General features: G+C 42.8%; 1 protein-coding gene across 3 annotated transcripts in view; it reads left to right on the forward strand.

Moving 5' to 3' along the window:
- The first annotated feature begins 1860 nt into the window (after positions 1 to 1860).
- Positions 1861 to 15579, forward strand: part of STAB2 (stabilin 2) — a 166475-nt gene continuing 152756 nt past the window's right edge. For 2 of the 3 annotated variants that reach the window (XM_023257375.2, XM_023257376.2), the window contains exons 1-3: positions 1861 to 2172; positions 6862 to 6995; positions 9395 to 9510. In XM_023257375.2, coding sequence (XP_023113143.2) covers positions 2095 to 2172; positions 6862 to 6995; positions 9395 to 9510 — 328 coding nt within the window. In that variant the 5' untranslated portion in view covers positions 1861 to 2094. The remainder of the gene's footprint in view (positions 2173 to 6861; positions 6996 to 9394; positions 9511 to 15579) is intronic. The other variant, XM_011284182.4, reaches the window with a different exon arrangement.

Genomic DNA, 15579 nt, shown 5'->3' on the forward strand with positions numbered 1-15579 from the left:
ATGCTTTACCGCAGGACTTCTCAGAACCTCTAACGGGCTAATGAGCATGGTTAATCCATAAGAAAGGGACATCAAGGGCAGGGTTTTCCAAATTATTTGATGAGTGAATCCTCCCCTGGCTCTCCCGCAGCATCTCCCGGAACTATTTTAGGAAATGCAAGTGTGAGTTCATTTTATCATTTCCCCAGGTATCTAGCCCATTCCAAGCCCCAGATATTTAGTCATGTCCTTCAGAGAGAAAAGAATCAGAAAGAAGTCTCCAATGTCTTTCCCTGGTGGAAGGAAAGGTTAAGGCAACACACCCGTGCGACAGATAAGCCTCCAGATCTCATTGGCTTCACACAATAGTTGCTCATTTTTCCTCAAGCAACAGTCCCATGCAGGCAGAATCACCCAGGAAGCCTTGAAAACCACTAGTTCTGTGCCCCGCACCCAGAAGTGCTGATTTGATTGTTCTGGATGAGGGCCGGACATTGGGGGATTCCTTCTAAACTCCTCCATGACCCTAAACCAGGATTGAGATGCACTGAACCAAGGGATGGTAAGAAATTCCTCATCTGGCATCTTCCAGTCAGACCACTGGGTTAGCCTCTGAAGGGCCTGTCTGTATTGGAAGTGTCTTAGATTATTGAGCCATATAATATAATGTTATTTCCAAAACTCAAAGAGAGAAGGACTGCAGAGAGAGAAGAATTATTTAATCAAAACTAGTGTCTGTAACTGCATGAGTCTCTCAGTTAACTCAGTGTCATGAAACACAGCCTCATATGCCTGACTTGTGGATAAGCCCAGACTTTATCCTTTCTGGTTCTGGGCCTGACATTTTTCCATCATGTCAATGAGACTGGAACACCACCTCTTAGCTATTTATGCATTAAATAATCATTGTTTCAGGCAGGAGAGGGGAGTGGTTCATAGTACTGACCCTGGGGCCACACAGTTTGAAAACTGGATGCCCACCTACTAGCTGTGTGACCTTAGAAAAGTTGCCTAACCTCTTTGCCTCGGTTTCCTTCTCTGTAAAATGGGGAAAATAACTATTTCACTAAGAGTTGTGAGGATGAAACAAGGTAATCCATGGAGAAGTCTCGAATAGTGACTAGCATACAGAACGTTTTCAACAAATGTTGACTGTTACTATTTGTTTTTATTATTTTCAAATGCAGGTCTCTGCATCCAGGCTCTTAGAGATACAGAGAAGATGAAGGCCTCTCTCTGTCCTCAAGGAATTCACAATTGGGCCTGGGAGACAGATATACAGACAGATGGATTGTGACAGATGTGACTGGGCTTTCCTAGTATTACATGCAAAATGCTGGGAGGGTTTCCCAGGTGGTATTGGAGGGGCAGGACAGGAAGGCTTCCCCAAAGAGGTGGCATTTGACCTACGCCTTGAACGGTAAGATGAGACCTATACACTCAGTCATCTGTTAGGACGTGACATGGAAGAGAGGAAGGGAAGATCGAAATGCCCCCTGTTGGCAACTACAAAGAGACATGTTTCTGCAACAGAGTCTGGCAGCCGTGCCAAAGTGACGGCCACCACCCTCTCCCAAGTCAAAGCCCCGAACTCCTGCAGCATTCCCTCTGTGGGATGGTTCCTGTTTATGGGGACTCCCACAAATACTGCCTGGCACCAAGATTGGGACTTTGCATTCGGAGAGAGGGGCCTGCAGTTTTCCATGGTGTGGCTGGATATGTGTCCATGGGGCTGTGGGTCCAGGAGCAGGCAGGACCAGAAGCGGGATGGGCAGAGCCCTGGGAGGTGGGAGCTCGTTCTTGGGAGTGGCACGAGGCACGAAAATTCCAGAGCGTGTCTCCGCCTCGGCCCCTTCAGGATATCCTGTCATTCAACCAAGACATATATAGAGTCGAGAGTGGCCAATTTCACCACGACCCCTGAATTGGCCATTTTTCCTGTCTCGAGGCAGTTCTCACATATCATCTGCTTCAATCCAGGAAAAAGAGGGGGGAGCATTTGAAAGCAAACACTGAAATGAAAGAGAATTCGCTAGGAGTTCATCAGACTAGGTTAGAATAGCTGAATAGTTCCGACAGGTGCCTGGAGCCAGAAGGAGCAAATATTTTCTCACTATGCTACAAAAGTTCATGCTTTTTCTTCTTGGATTGGTGGTACAAAATTTCTGCTCCCCGCCTGAAACTACAGAGCAGGTAAGATGAGACTCGCATTTTTGTTGTTGTTGTTGTTGTTATGTTCATGATATGTTAAAAACCTTTTTGCTTTCCTCTGTGGTGATGGGTAAAGGGTACTCTCTGGACTTCATAAAATAAAGAGAAAGGCTGCAGAGAATAGGATCCTAATGGTCGTGAACCATCTTTCCAAAGGTGTGCTCACCCAGCTGGTTCTATTCCTATGCCAAACCCCGTTGTTAGGATTTCTGACGCTCGTGCTAATGTTCCTCTTTCCATTGCAGATGTTGGTATCCCCCTGGGGCAGGGGGGTTTCTTTTGTGTTAATAATTCACTGTGAATACCTCCCATTGCATCATTTTGAATATAGAAAATAACCACGGCTAAAGACAGATGAGCAGACAGATGTTCTAGGGAATTGTAGGTGATGTCTGGTTGAGAAACAGTGTTACAGAATGCATCGGGAACTCATCCCTTCTAGCTTCCACAGAGTTGTAGTAGAAGTACCCAAAGGGGTGCCTGGGTGGCTCAGTTGGTTAAGTGTCCAACTTCGGCTCAGGTCATGATCTCACGGTCCGTGAGTTCGAGCCCCATGTCGGGCTCTGGGCTGATGGCTCAGAGCCTGGAGCCTGCTTCGGATTCTGTGTCTCCCTCTCCCCTGCTCACACTTTGTGTCTCTCTCTCAAAAACAAATAAAACATGAAAAAAGAAAAAGAGGGGCACCTGGGTGGCTCAGTCGGTTAAGCTCCCAACTTCGGCTCGGGTCATGGTCTCACAGTTTGTGGATTCGAGCCCCGCGTCAGGCTCTGTACTGACAGCTCAAGAGCCTGGAACCTGCTTTGGATTCTGTGATTCCCTGTCTCTCTGCCCTGCCCCTGCTCACGCTCTTGCTCTCTCTCTCAAAAATAAACATTAAAAAAATTTTAGAAAGAAAGAAAGAAAGAAAGAAAGAAAGAAAGAAAGAAAACGAAAAAGAAGTACTCAGGGTGGTAGGGTCAGCATCTCTCGTGAAACCCACTGGAACACCAACATCTCAAGCAGGCTCACGTGAGCTGTCTTTTTTTTTTTTTAAACAACATTTATTTATTTTTGAGACAGAGAGAGAGAGAGAGAGAGAGCATGAACAGGGTTGGGTCAGAGAAAGAGGGAGACACAGAATCTGAAACAGGCTCCAGGCTTCAAGCTGTCAGCACAGAGCCCGACGCGGGGCTCGAACCCACAGACTGTGAGATCATGACCTGGGCCGAAGTCGGATGCTTAACCGACTGAGCCACCCAGGCACCCCTCACATGAGCTGTCTTAATAGAGCAAGTTGGGTATCAGATGTGCAGCTAGGTCAGCCGAAACGAGGGGTAGGAACAAGGCAATCTGAGTGATTTATTTAAAATGCATTTCCTGGGGCGCCTGGGTGGCGCAGTCGGTTAAGTGTCCAACTTCAGCCAGGTCACGATCTCGCACTCCGTGAGTTCGAGCCCCGTGTCAGGCTCTGGCCTGATGGCTCAGAGCCTGGAGCCTGTTTCCCATGCTGTGTCTCCCTCTCTCTCTGCCCCTCCCCCGTTCATGCTCTGTCTCTCTCTGTCCCAAAAATAAATAAACGTTGAAAAAAAAAATTTTTTTTAAATAAATAAATAAAATGTATTTCCCCAGGCATGATTTCTATTCATCATAAAACTTAAACATGATTCTGCATCTGAGCCAGGCAAATATTTTTCCCTACCGACTCGACGCCAGTTGGATGTCCTCTGATAATGCTTTTCACGAAAATGCTGGAAGCTAGCATAACGGTTTCGTGCTCCAGCTTAGAGGTTTGAGAGTGGTGAGTTTGAACCGTGGCTCTCATATGTTTGTTTATCAACTATGTCTGAGGACCGGTCACTGTGCTCCACAGCCTACTAGTGGTCCAAGCCTGAGCAGGTTAATTCATCTCTCTGAACTGCAGTTCCTCCCCTGACAGTGCTCCACAAACAGCCAGAATCATCATCTTCATTGTCATCATCACCATCAGCAGCATGGAGTGCTTGCTTAAGTGCAGAAATCAGGCCTTGACCAGGGTTTAAAGCTGAGTTTGCTTTTCAAAGGAGACTGTATATGAGACCAAATAAGCCATTCCATTTGAAAAGGACAACTTGAAAGTCAAGAGATTTCTTGAAAAGCAAGTATTAAACCTGACCTTTTGAGAAAGAAAAGAAAAAGTAATGTCCTTCCATCCGCTTATCTAAGTGGGAAAACCTAATATAAAGAAAAGCCGGTTTTAACAGATGTAGAGGCTTCATGACCATTAAAGGGAGTTGATTAAACTCTAGCTAAGGGTGGCTTTTACTATTACTCCATAAAGAATATTCCAGGGCTATTTTGGTTCATAATGATCATCAAATGAAAGCTGCCCATAAAAACAGATTTTATTTTTCTATGTGCCGTTGTACAGCATGCAGGGAAGAGGAATAAGCTAATCAAGGAATCAAAAGACCTAGGAATGCAAGCTGGTGCAGCCACTCTGGAAAACAGTATGGAGGTTCCCCAAAAAACTAAAAATAGAACTACTCTACGACCCAGCAATTGCACTACTAGGCATTTATCCACGGGATACGGGTGTGCTGTTTCAAAGGGACACATGCATCCCCATGTTCATAGCAGCACTATCAAAAATAGCCAAAGTATGGAAAGAGCCCAAATGTCCATAGATGGATGAATGGATAAAGAACATGTGGTACATATATACAATGGAGTAATACTCGTCAATCAAAAAGAATGAAATCTTGCCATTTGCAACTACGTGGATAGAACTGGAGGGTATTATGCTAAGTGAAATTAGTCGGTCAGAGAAAGACAAAAATCATATGACTTCACTCATATGAGGACTTTAAGAGACAAAACAGATGAACATAAGGGAAGGGAAGCAAAAATAATATAAAAACAGGGAGGGGGACAAAACAGAAGAGACTCATAAATATGGAGAACAAACAGAGGGTTACTGGAGGGGGTGTGGGAGGGGGGATGGGCCAAATGGGTAAGGGGCACTAAGGAATCTACTCCTGAAATCATTGTTTCACTATATGCTAACTAATTTGGATGTAAGGTTTAAAAAATAAAAAATTAAATTTAAAAAAAAAAGGAATCAAAAGACCAAGCTTACAGTGTGGCCTTGGCAAGTCACAGAACCTCCCGTCACCTCAGTTTTCTCCCCCCTAGAATGGGGATGATGATACCTCCCTGTTTATCTTCAGCATAGTCAAGATCAAATTAGATGATGCTCTTGGAAGTATGCATAACCATAAATTTCTCTGTAAAAATAAGACTTCTTCTTATGCAGCCTTTATATATTTCAGTAAATTTAGAAGTAGTTATGACATTCTCACCACCCCTACCTAGTGCTGGCCTGTGTGCTATTTGTGGATGGGAGTAAGTAAGAAGTAAGAGACAGGGTCCCTTCCCACAGGGATTTTTAAATGGAAAACAAAGACAACAAAATGTGTTCCACTGGCCAACCACATGAAGAGAAGAAGTTGAGAAAAGGAAGAGAGATGGGTGTGGTTTTGTGGAAATAGTGTCTTAAGCAGGGGCTTGAAAGATGAAGTTTGGGGAGCCAAGAGGAGGAAGAAGCACGTTTCTATCAAAAGAGACAATAAACAAAACACAGAGGTGGGGACAGAGAAGCATTACAGGAGCTAGCATTTACTACCTAAAATATTCCAGATACTGGGCCAGGCAATTTGCACATATCATTTAAAGGTCTCCGTAACCTGGAGAGTGATTATTTGCACCTCCCCCTTACAGAGGATGGCAAAGGGTGAGGAATGCATTCAAGACTGTACACTTAGCAAGATACAGAGCTTGATTCCTAACTTAGGTTTTTTGACTCCCACATTTTGTCTCTCTTCATTGTATGAAACTGCTTCTTCTTAAACTTGATGGGAAATGAAGGAGATTAGAGAGAGGGGACCAAATCTATTTGGGAGAACCACCACCAACATCTTGGACAATGAGAGATCCTGAAGACAGGGCCAACGTGGGTCTGCATCATTCATACTAGCAGTTGATTCTCTACTGCTTAATGTTGCTAAGTGACTGTTTCTAGTGGGTCTGTTGTATTTCCTACAACTCATTCAATCAACAGATATTTTACTAAGCACTGCTATGTACCAGGCACTGTTCTATGTGCTTGGGAAATATTCAAGGACCAAACAGAAAAAGATCACTGCCTGTTGGAGCCCATAGTCTAGCTGAATTCTAATCAAAATGTTGCAAACACCTTTGGAGCAGGAACTATATGCTTCGTAGCATTTAGCACCCAGACTAGACTATTGCTGTAGAATCAATGCTGAAAGAATATTCTTGAGACCTGTTGATCTATGACCAATTGACCCTAAATAACCACTTTAAAATTTTTCCCATTTGGAAAGTGTACTCTATATTTCAGGATTCCCAATTGGGTAAGTGTATGTAATGAAGTTACCTTGCTTTATTTGACTCCACACTTTAGATCAAGGACAGCAAACAGGTGGTACAAGCAGCCTCCTTCATCACCTACAGCCATAGCAGACATTGCTTGTTGATCCCAACACTCTTTCTACATAAGGTTGAAGGCAACCAGCCAGTCATTACCAATCAACCTGTTGCCATCCCTGTCATTCCACGGACATGAAGCCAATGGGAAAGATTGGCCAACCAAGGTTCTGCTAATGGGACTTGATTTTTTTTATGTCTTCACAGGCAAAAAGGTGTGATAAGACATCTCTGCTTACAATTAGGACTGAGTGCCGATCCTGCTTGCTCAACTTAGAAATTAAGTGCCCAGATGGTTACACAAAGGTTACCAATGGCTCCGTAGGGGTTCGAGATTGCAGGTACTCATGAGAAAATAAATGTACTCAAGTCTTGAAATTTACGGGATTGTGAATCTAAATGGAAACTTCCCATCTCAAAAACTACAAAGCATTTCCGTGATTTTCCCTTACTTTAGGATTACATTCAATCCAAACTCACAACTTACAACCTTGCATCTAAAAAATATTTTTTTGATTCACATTTCCATACAAAATTGACTATATTGCATTGCACACAAACATTTTCCCCTCTTCGTGCCCTTCTTTATTTTTAAAATCTGGGTTTTGTTTCATTTGGAAAGTTTCTAGTCAGAACATGGACTGAAAAGCCATGGATCCGGCAGTCATGTTATTAGCCAGCTATGGATCCTGATGCTAATTAGAACCTAACGAGAGAAGACAAAGGAGTTACAGCTTCATACATTTTCTGTGAGCATTGCATTGCTGAAATCTTCTAATGATTCAAAACTCTCATAATTCAAGGCTAATCCTTGCAAAGGAAGACGAGCAGTTTCACTTACCGGCTAATGCAAGCAGCCACACAGCTCAAGTGTCAACAAAATGTTCAGTGTACTAAGTCTACTGATTTAGACATTAGACATCTCTCAATGAGCTCATTCCTAATTCAGGGATGAAGGATCAGTACTATTTCTGATTTTGTATAAAATGGAAACTTAACACTGTTACATTACACTATTTTAAATTCATGTTTGCTTAATATGACCATGATATATTCTATGACCAAAATCATCAATTTTAGTAAAAGCTTTCTGGGGCACCTGGGTGGCTCAGTTGATTGAACATCCAACTCCTGATTCGGCTCAGGTCATGATTACAGAGTCATGAGATCGAGCCCTGGGTTGGGCTCCACACTGAGCATGGCACCTGCTTAGATTCTCTCTCTGTCTCCCTCTACCTCTCTCCCCTGCTCTCCCTCTTGCTCTCTCTCTCAAAGTAAAAATTTTTAAAAAAAGCTTCCCAAGACTAACTGACCTAGAATTAGCAAGCATACGCAACAGGTGACCATTCAGGTACCAAAATGGTCACCCATTTTGACCAGATTCTCTTAGGAAGTATATAAAGATTTAGGATTAGAGGTTAAAATTATACGATGGCTTTATTGAAGACCTCTTTGTACTGCAACTTTTTTTCATGGCCCAGGTGGGCACTTGGTTATGTCCTCCCCACCCTACCATCCCCCCTCCAACACACACACACACACACACACACACACACACACACACACAGGATAAGATTATTATACTCGTGTTCTCTGTTGCAGAATTGAAGACTTTGATCCGTCATTCATTTATGCTGAAATAAACCCAAGATTGGCCCCTGAGGGGATGTTTCGTTCTGCCCTTGGCTCTTCCTCTTCCCATCTTTGTGAAGAGATGCCCCTGCCAGTATTCTCAAGCTTCCAGAGGAATTGTCAACTCTGTCTCCATCTTGACAGCCCATAAAGCCAGTAGCTCAGGGACTGGATTAGAAGTACAACCTTAAACTCACCTGCACACTATTCTTTTTTTTTTTTAATTTTTTTTAACGTTTATTTATTTTTGAGACAGAGAGAGACAGAGCATGAACGGGGGAGGGTCAGAGAGAGGGAGACACAGAATCTGAAACAGGCTCCAGGCTCTGAGCTATAAGTACAGAGCCCAATACGGGGCTCGAACTCACAGACCGCGAGATCATGACCTGAGCCGAAGTCAACCGCTTAACCGACTGAGCCACCCAAGCGCGCCATCCTGCACACTATTCTTAATAGCCCAGTTGAAATAAATGATATTCCTGGAGAATCGTCTCTAGATACACTAAAGTCAAATCCTGGAATAAGCCATCCATGCAGAGATTCCATCAAAATAGACAATGGTGTTTAGCCTCCATAGAATTGCTATTCCAGATCTGTACCTCAGATGGTATAAAAACTGTTCTAAGGAATTCATCATTACATCTCCCTTGAGGATATTGTGACATATATTGCCCACTACATTACACCACCTCTCACAGAAATGATTACATATAGAGTCCCTGCAAAAGACATTCTCATCCTAGGCAGTTTGATCCAGAGATCCTGTGCATCCCAGAACCTACGATCTTTTCCTTCTTGTATTAGCTGCGACAAGTGTGACGTCCACCGGTAGCATGTACCCAGAGCCTAACACTATTTCCGTTATCTACCAGCCCCACTTCTGACATCATTTCACCTTTATTTTCATTGTCATCCATTTTATACAATTAAAGGTAAATCATGATTAAGTTTTATTCTCCCTAGACAGCAAAATTCTGTTCAATCTATGCTTTTTAACATACAGGCAAGTGTAAAGAAAGACCTAAATAAAAATCTAGGAAAATCCCACTGCCCAGAGTTAACTGAATTGCTCTGATCATGGGTTTATGTCTTCTCCTTCCTCTCTAAGGTACACCTTTGAAATCAGGAAGTACTCGCTGTCTCTCCCTGGATGCCGCCATATCTGTAGGAAGGACTATGTCCAACCTCAGTGCTGTCCAGGCCATTGGGGCCCAGACTGCATGGGTAAGTGGCACAGCACTTTTCTTGGACTTTGATACTTGATTTTCAATGTCCCATTTCACAGAAAATTGAAAGGAAGGAAGTCTGATAAAAGGAGAGTGTCAGCACCTTTTTTAGAAAATTCCATCTCAGTCTATATGTAGAAAATCTTTCTTGCCCTGTCAGCTTTTACAAAGAAATCTGCTTTCCTCCAGTTAGAGATCTCCCTTTAAGAGAATTCCCTTACAAGTCAGAAAAAGGGACAATTGAAAGGATATCCATTTTTATAAAAAAGATAACTGATCATAGAGAGGATGTAAGAATTCTGGGCTACTATAACCCCAAGTACAATTTTCTTTAAGGTGAGATTTGATTATAGCATCTCAAAGAACGTAGTTATTGTTTGACAACAGAAATAATAGTTAAATCTACTAAAACTTTAATCTTAAGATGGAATCAAACTCTATAAGGACCAGTTCCACTGTAAGAAAAACTACTAGCCAAATCTGAGCCAATGGTATAGTTAGACTCCTGTGGTCAAGCATAACATTTGTGAGCTAAAATTGAACTTCTATCATGATTAAGGATGTTAACACTCAAGTAGTAACTAGGTCCTTGCTAGGATAGGCAAATTATGAAAAATCTCTTTTTTTCCCTTGGATAGTAAAAAATCAGGCATTGTAATTCATGCATTTACCATTTTTCCCCATTTTTCAGCGTAATGAAACATCTCCTTAAGGATCCACTTAAGGAGAGGGGCGCCAACAAGGCTCAGTTGGTTAAGCGTCTGACTCTTGGTTTCAGCTCAGGTCATGATCTCATCGTTTGTGAGTTTGAGCCCTGCATCGGGCTCTCTGCTGACAGCATGGAGCCTGCTTGGGATTCTCTCTCTCTTTCTCTCTCTGTCTTTTCCCTGCTCACATTCTCTCTCTCTCTCTCTCTCTCTCTCTCAAAATAAATAAACTTTAAAAAAAAGAATCCATTTAAGGAGAGAGATTAGTTCTCTTTTGCTTTTCTTTTTTTCTGACTAAAATAATACAAGCAAATTGCACACAGCTTGCAAAGTTTAGAAAGGTATAGAGAAAGAACAAAATAGCAAAATAGAAACTTCTTTCTGTCACATATAGGAAACCCTAAACGGTTTAGCTCATTTCCCTGGTCTTTTTTTTTCCCATGTGGCTTCTAAACAGTCGAGCCCTTCTTGCCTGATGTTGACACTGCTTTTTTTTTTTTTTTTTTAAGTTCATTTAGTTATCTTGAGAGAGAGCAAGCGAGCAGGGCGGGAGTGGGGGAGCAGAGAAAGAAGGAGAGAGAGAGAATCCTAAGCAGGCTCTGCACTGTCAGTGGGAGGAACCTGATGTGGGGCTGGAACTCACGAACCATAAGATCATGACCTGAACTGAAATCAAGAGTCAGAGACTTAACCGACTGAGCCACCCAGGTTCCCCTTACACTGTTGTTGTTGTTGTTGTTGTTGTTGTTGTTGTTGTTTAAACTAATGATAAAATGAATAATAACTTCCATTTATTCAACATTTCTGACATTAGGCACCAGAGAGGTACTCATCCTGTATTACCTCCTTTAATTCTTAAAACACATCTTTGAGTTAGACATTTTTATCTCCATTTCGCTTGTGAGGAATCAGAGATTTAAAGATGATATCTTACCAATTTCTTTTGGCCTGATCAATGATAAAGCAAGTTCAAGTTCAGGGCTGCCTGTCACCAAAGCCTGCTGTCTTTCTACTCTGCCCCATTACTGGAACAGAGCTTATAAAAAAAGAAAGAAAGGAAAGGGAGATCCTCCAAATGTGTTTCTAACTTCCCTCTTGATTGGTAGGTCCCTTTAGCCCTTCCAGTCAATGACTGGGTTGTGCTCCTTATCCTGGAAAGGTCAAGGTTGGGGTTCAGGAAATCCTGGCCTTCTCTATTGACTGTTCTGTCGAGTTCACACCAGCATGGGAGCACTGCGTGATCGTGTGTTACAACAGAATCAAGTGGTTAACCCACCCTTCCAGATTTCAAGACCTTTTTTAGCTCCAGATGTGATCATGCTCACATCCAGTTCTTAGAGACATCCTGATATGATACAAAAACTTTTAGGTTGGTTTTTCTCTTTCTAACCCACAAAAACTAATCTGATGCTGTTATTGAACAGACCCCCTGTAGACAAGGCTTTGCCCAGGATACAGCAACCAAAGTCAGCATGTGCAACAGAAGGAATGGCAATGTGCAACAGAACAGAACAGAACAGAACAGAAAGAATGTCCCCCACAGCCAGGGGGACAAAAAGACACTAGTCCTGCTCCCACGTTTTGGCTTGAATCCAGTTCTGTCACCGGGCGAGTTAATTGCTGCCATGCCAAATGGGGGTACAAAGTCCTACTCTACAAACCTGTAGTAATATTATAATATTAATGTAGATGAGAGTGCTTGACAGAGGGACACAAAGAAGGCACTTTAATAATGTTTTATAAATAAATGAATGAGTAACAGTCAAAACAGACTGTTAATGAAACGAAAGCCAAATAAAGTGGCATTCTTTCTTTGAGCCCTTCTTAAACAGCAGGTAACTCCTAAACATGAGCAGGCAAACGGGATCCAAAATCTTCAGTGGGCTTCATGCCGTCACAATGTGCCAGGCGCGAATGGGGCAAGGCTCCTGCCTGCCACTGAGTGTGCACGGTTCCTCGAGGGGTCACACATTTCCTTCTGCTGCGTCTTGAGGCCCGAGAAGCAAAGTATGTGAAAAGCAGGGACCGGACAGATGGTCATTCTTCTATCCTCTTGTTGGAGCAAAAGGACACTTCCCTTTATCTGCATCTTCCAAACATACCAAATGTCTCCAAAGGCTTCCTTCCTTTAGTTCAGGAAAGAGATAAATGTTCTACTTGGCTGTATATTTCACCTCTCACATTCTGTGGTGATGACAAGTGAGATCTTGCCTATCGCTCGACATTTCCGCAAGGATAAGGCCATTTCAGAGCTGCTGACGTGTGCCCATACATCTTTTTGAGGAAGCCCAAGCCCTGGAATGGCCTTCTTTCCAAGGCAATCATGGCATCCAGTTCCTTTTCAAAGCATCAACAAATACATTCACTCTGGATACCTCTGGGTTACTTCTAAAACTGTTTTAAGAGTGCCTTATTCCAACTAGAAAATAACACTTGTTTCAATTCTGAAAAATCAGAAAACACAAAAAAGCACAATGAGAAAAAAATTACTCATCGTCTGCTGAAATTAAGAATAAGGCATGAATTCTCACTTGGGGGGGAAAAAAAGATATGTCATCCTGACATAAGGAAGTTGTTTCTACCCAGATTTAACTTGCTTCTCCCTCATTAAAACTTTTACTGCTCTATCAGATCAGCACATAGAAGTCTTTATTCTATAGCACAAAAACATATTTTTAACGTTGAAAACAATCACATTTCAACAACCAATATCCTACTTGAGAGGAAATAGATTTTTTTTTTTTTATTGGAACATCCCAGTTCTTTTTATTCCACCGTGAACATTAACTGATTTGGGCAACAACTCAAAGTAATGGAAAAAGAATGCAGGCAAAAGGGTTACACAGAAATTGGACTGTGGCCAAAACAACCTGACTACTTCAAAGGGAAATGGTCTTGATTCTTCTTTTTGAGGTCAGCGTCATCAAATTCTGTACATGCATTTTTTTCTTCTGCTGTATTATTTGTGTTTCCAGATCTCTTTCTTTCCTGTTCTATGTTTCTTGCCATTCACTGCACAGGTTGTAAATAACGGACTTCTACAGATTTGAAACCAGTCTTCTAGGCACATTCCTTTCGGCTTTGAGTGAGAAATAAAGCTGCGTTCACACGAGGAACCTATTTCACATCAGTTTCCCAGGGAGACAATTTCAGCCGGAGCTCTAAGTGGTGCATATTCTCTGCCTGAACACTGTGAGCCAAGCTTTTAAACAAAGGTGGTCACGTGACGAAGTAGGCATTTCTGGTGTTCATTGGGAGAGAAAGTGACAGGGAGGACTTTGGCCAAGATCTTGCTGCCCAGGAAGTTTATTATCTTCCTTTAAAGAAACAGAACTGCTGATGATTTGCTGACAGCTTATAACAGGTGAGCCTCCTGCATGAGGAAAGTCCCAACACAAGAGACCACCAGAGTATCTAGTAACCAACAGGAAATGTGATAATGACCTAAAAGAGTTTTATCAGCTATTTGAGCCTCACAGTGCATCAGCAATGTGCTGTTATAGCACATTCTGTAATATCTTTTCTAGTATGGTTGCTGAGAACATCAATGTTATCATCTTTCTTCATAATGGGGACCTGAGGTGGTTGAAAATGATTTGAGAAACAGGAATAAAGTTGACACTTTGGCCTTAACATTTTTATTTAAAAACTGAACAACTCATTTCATAAATTTTGAACTTAAACCGTTCAGCTTAGGATATAAAGTGCACACCCTTTGCACTCCCACCCTCCGGCTATCTTTTTCCCAAAGTTCCCTCCAGGGTTGGCCAACTCATAAAAAGCAAACATTTATTGAGCACCGACTATATGCTACACATAATCGCATGTATGATAGATAGGTCTAGTCCCTACCCCCAAGGAGCTCACAGGTTAATATAAGAAAGAGACACAAAAGCAGACGAGGAGAATCAGTCATACCTGAGAGCCCCACAGAGGCCCTGGGGATTGGGAGGAGCTTTGCAGTTTGCCCGAAGGCAGCCAGCTGGTAAGCGCAAAGGGCATGTCTCATGGGAGAGACCCAGCTCTAACCCGCTACTCTCCCATTTCCCCAAACGACTGCTGGTTTTGCCAAGTCAGCTACTGGGAAAGCTGCCTGCCTCTCTCTAGCCTTCTCCTAGAACACTTGCTTCCACCATTAGCCAGATGCCTGTCGCTGCCTGGAGTCGATGCCATGACCCCTGGGCTCCCTCTCGTTCTAACCTTTAACTGAGAGGACATGTGGTTTTACAGTAAGATGGCTCACAGACCCCAAAGTCGGATCGGCCTCTGGTCCCAGCATGCCCCATACTCTTGTTCTGGGACCTTGCAAGTTCCTTACTCTCTCTGTAGGGCTATCAGATTCAGTAAACGACAATGGAGGACACCCAGTTAAAATAATTACAGAGAAATAACATACATGCATAGTGTCTGGGACATACTTATTCTAAAAAATTATTCATTGTTTTATCTGCAATTCAAATTTAGCTGGCATCCTACATTTTATCTGGTAAACCCTTCCTTCGGCCTTAGTTTTCTCATCTACAAAATGGAAATAATGATGCCAATACGGCTACCTCCAAAGTCGTGCTGAGGATTAGGTGAGCTCATACATACATAGGACTTAGGATGCGCCTGAAAGATGGCAGGTATTCAGAATATGCTAGTTACCATGTCTGTCTTTTGTGGTTCTCAGATCACTGGCTGGCCTCTTTATTCCAGCAGATGTGTCTTGGTTAGATTTTTTATTCTAAGGTACTGATCTTGTACGCTCTGGCTTCGTGGTTCAGGACTCGAAAGCTTGAGTCAGGCCTGACTGCAATGCCCATTCCAGCACTTACCAATCATGTGATTTGGGGCAAGTTACCTACCTCTCTGGGCCTCAATTTTCTTATCTATCACCTGAAGATAATGATGATGATAATGATGTCAACAGCACCCATGCCTTCCTCAGTTGTTGTGAGAATGAGACTGTGCATGTAAGGTACTTAGCGACAGTAAATGCTCAACGAATTCTGTCCGTCTGTTGTCAGGCTGATAACTCACAGTGCTGGCAGCCTGGTTGAAGATGTTCCTGTGTATCCCAGTTTTTATGTAGCTTGTGGCCCTTAGGTCTATTATTTTTCTTCCCACCATTGTCTGCCCTTCTGTGGACTCTATGGGCCACTCTGATACCTCAGGCCAAACCAAAGGCCTGCTCTTCGGAAATGTGGGGAGAGGAGCCTGGGTGTCTCCGTTGTTAAGCGTCGGACTCTCGGTTTCAGCTCAGGTCATGATCTCGAGATTTGTGAGTTCAAGCCCCACATCCCAGAGCCCGCTTGGGATTCTCTCTCTCCCTCCCTCTCTGCCCCTCCCCTGTGTGTGTTCTCTCTGTCTCTCTCTGT

The sequence above is a fragment of the Felis catus genome, chromosome B4 (assembly GCF_018350175.1).
Source record: "Felis catus isolate Fca126 chromosome B4, F.catus_Fca126_mat1.0, whole genome shotgun sequence".
Taxonomy (NCBI): Eukaryota; Metazoa; Chordata; class Mammalia; order Carnivora; family Felidae; genus Felis; species Felis catus.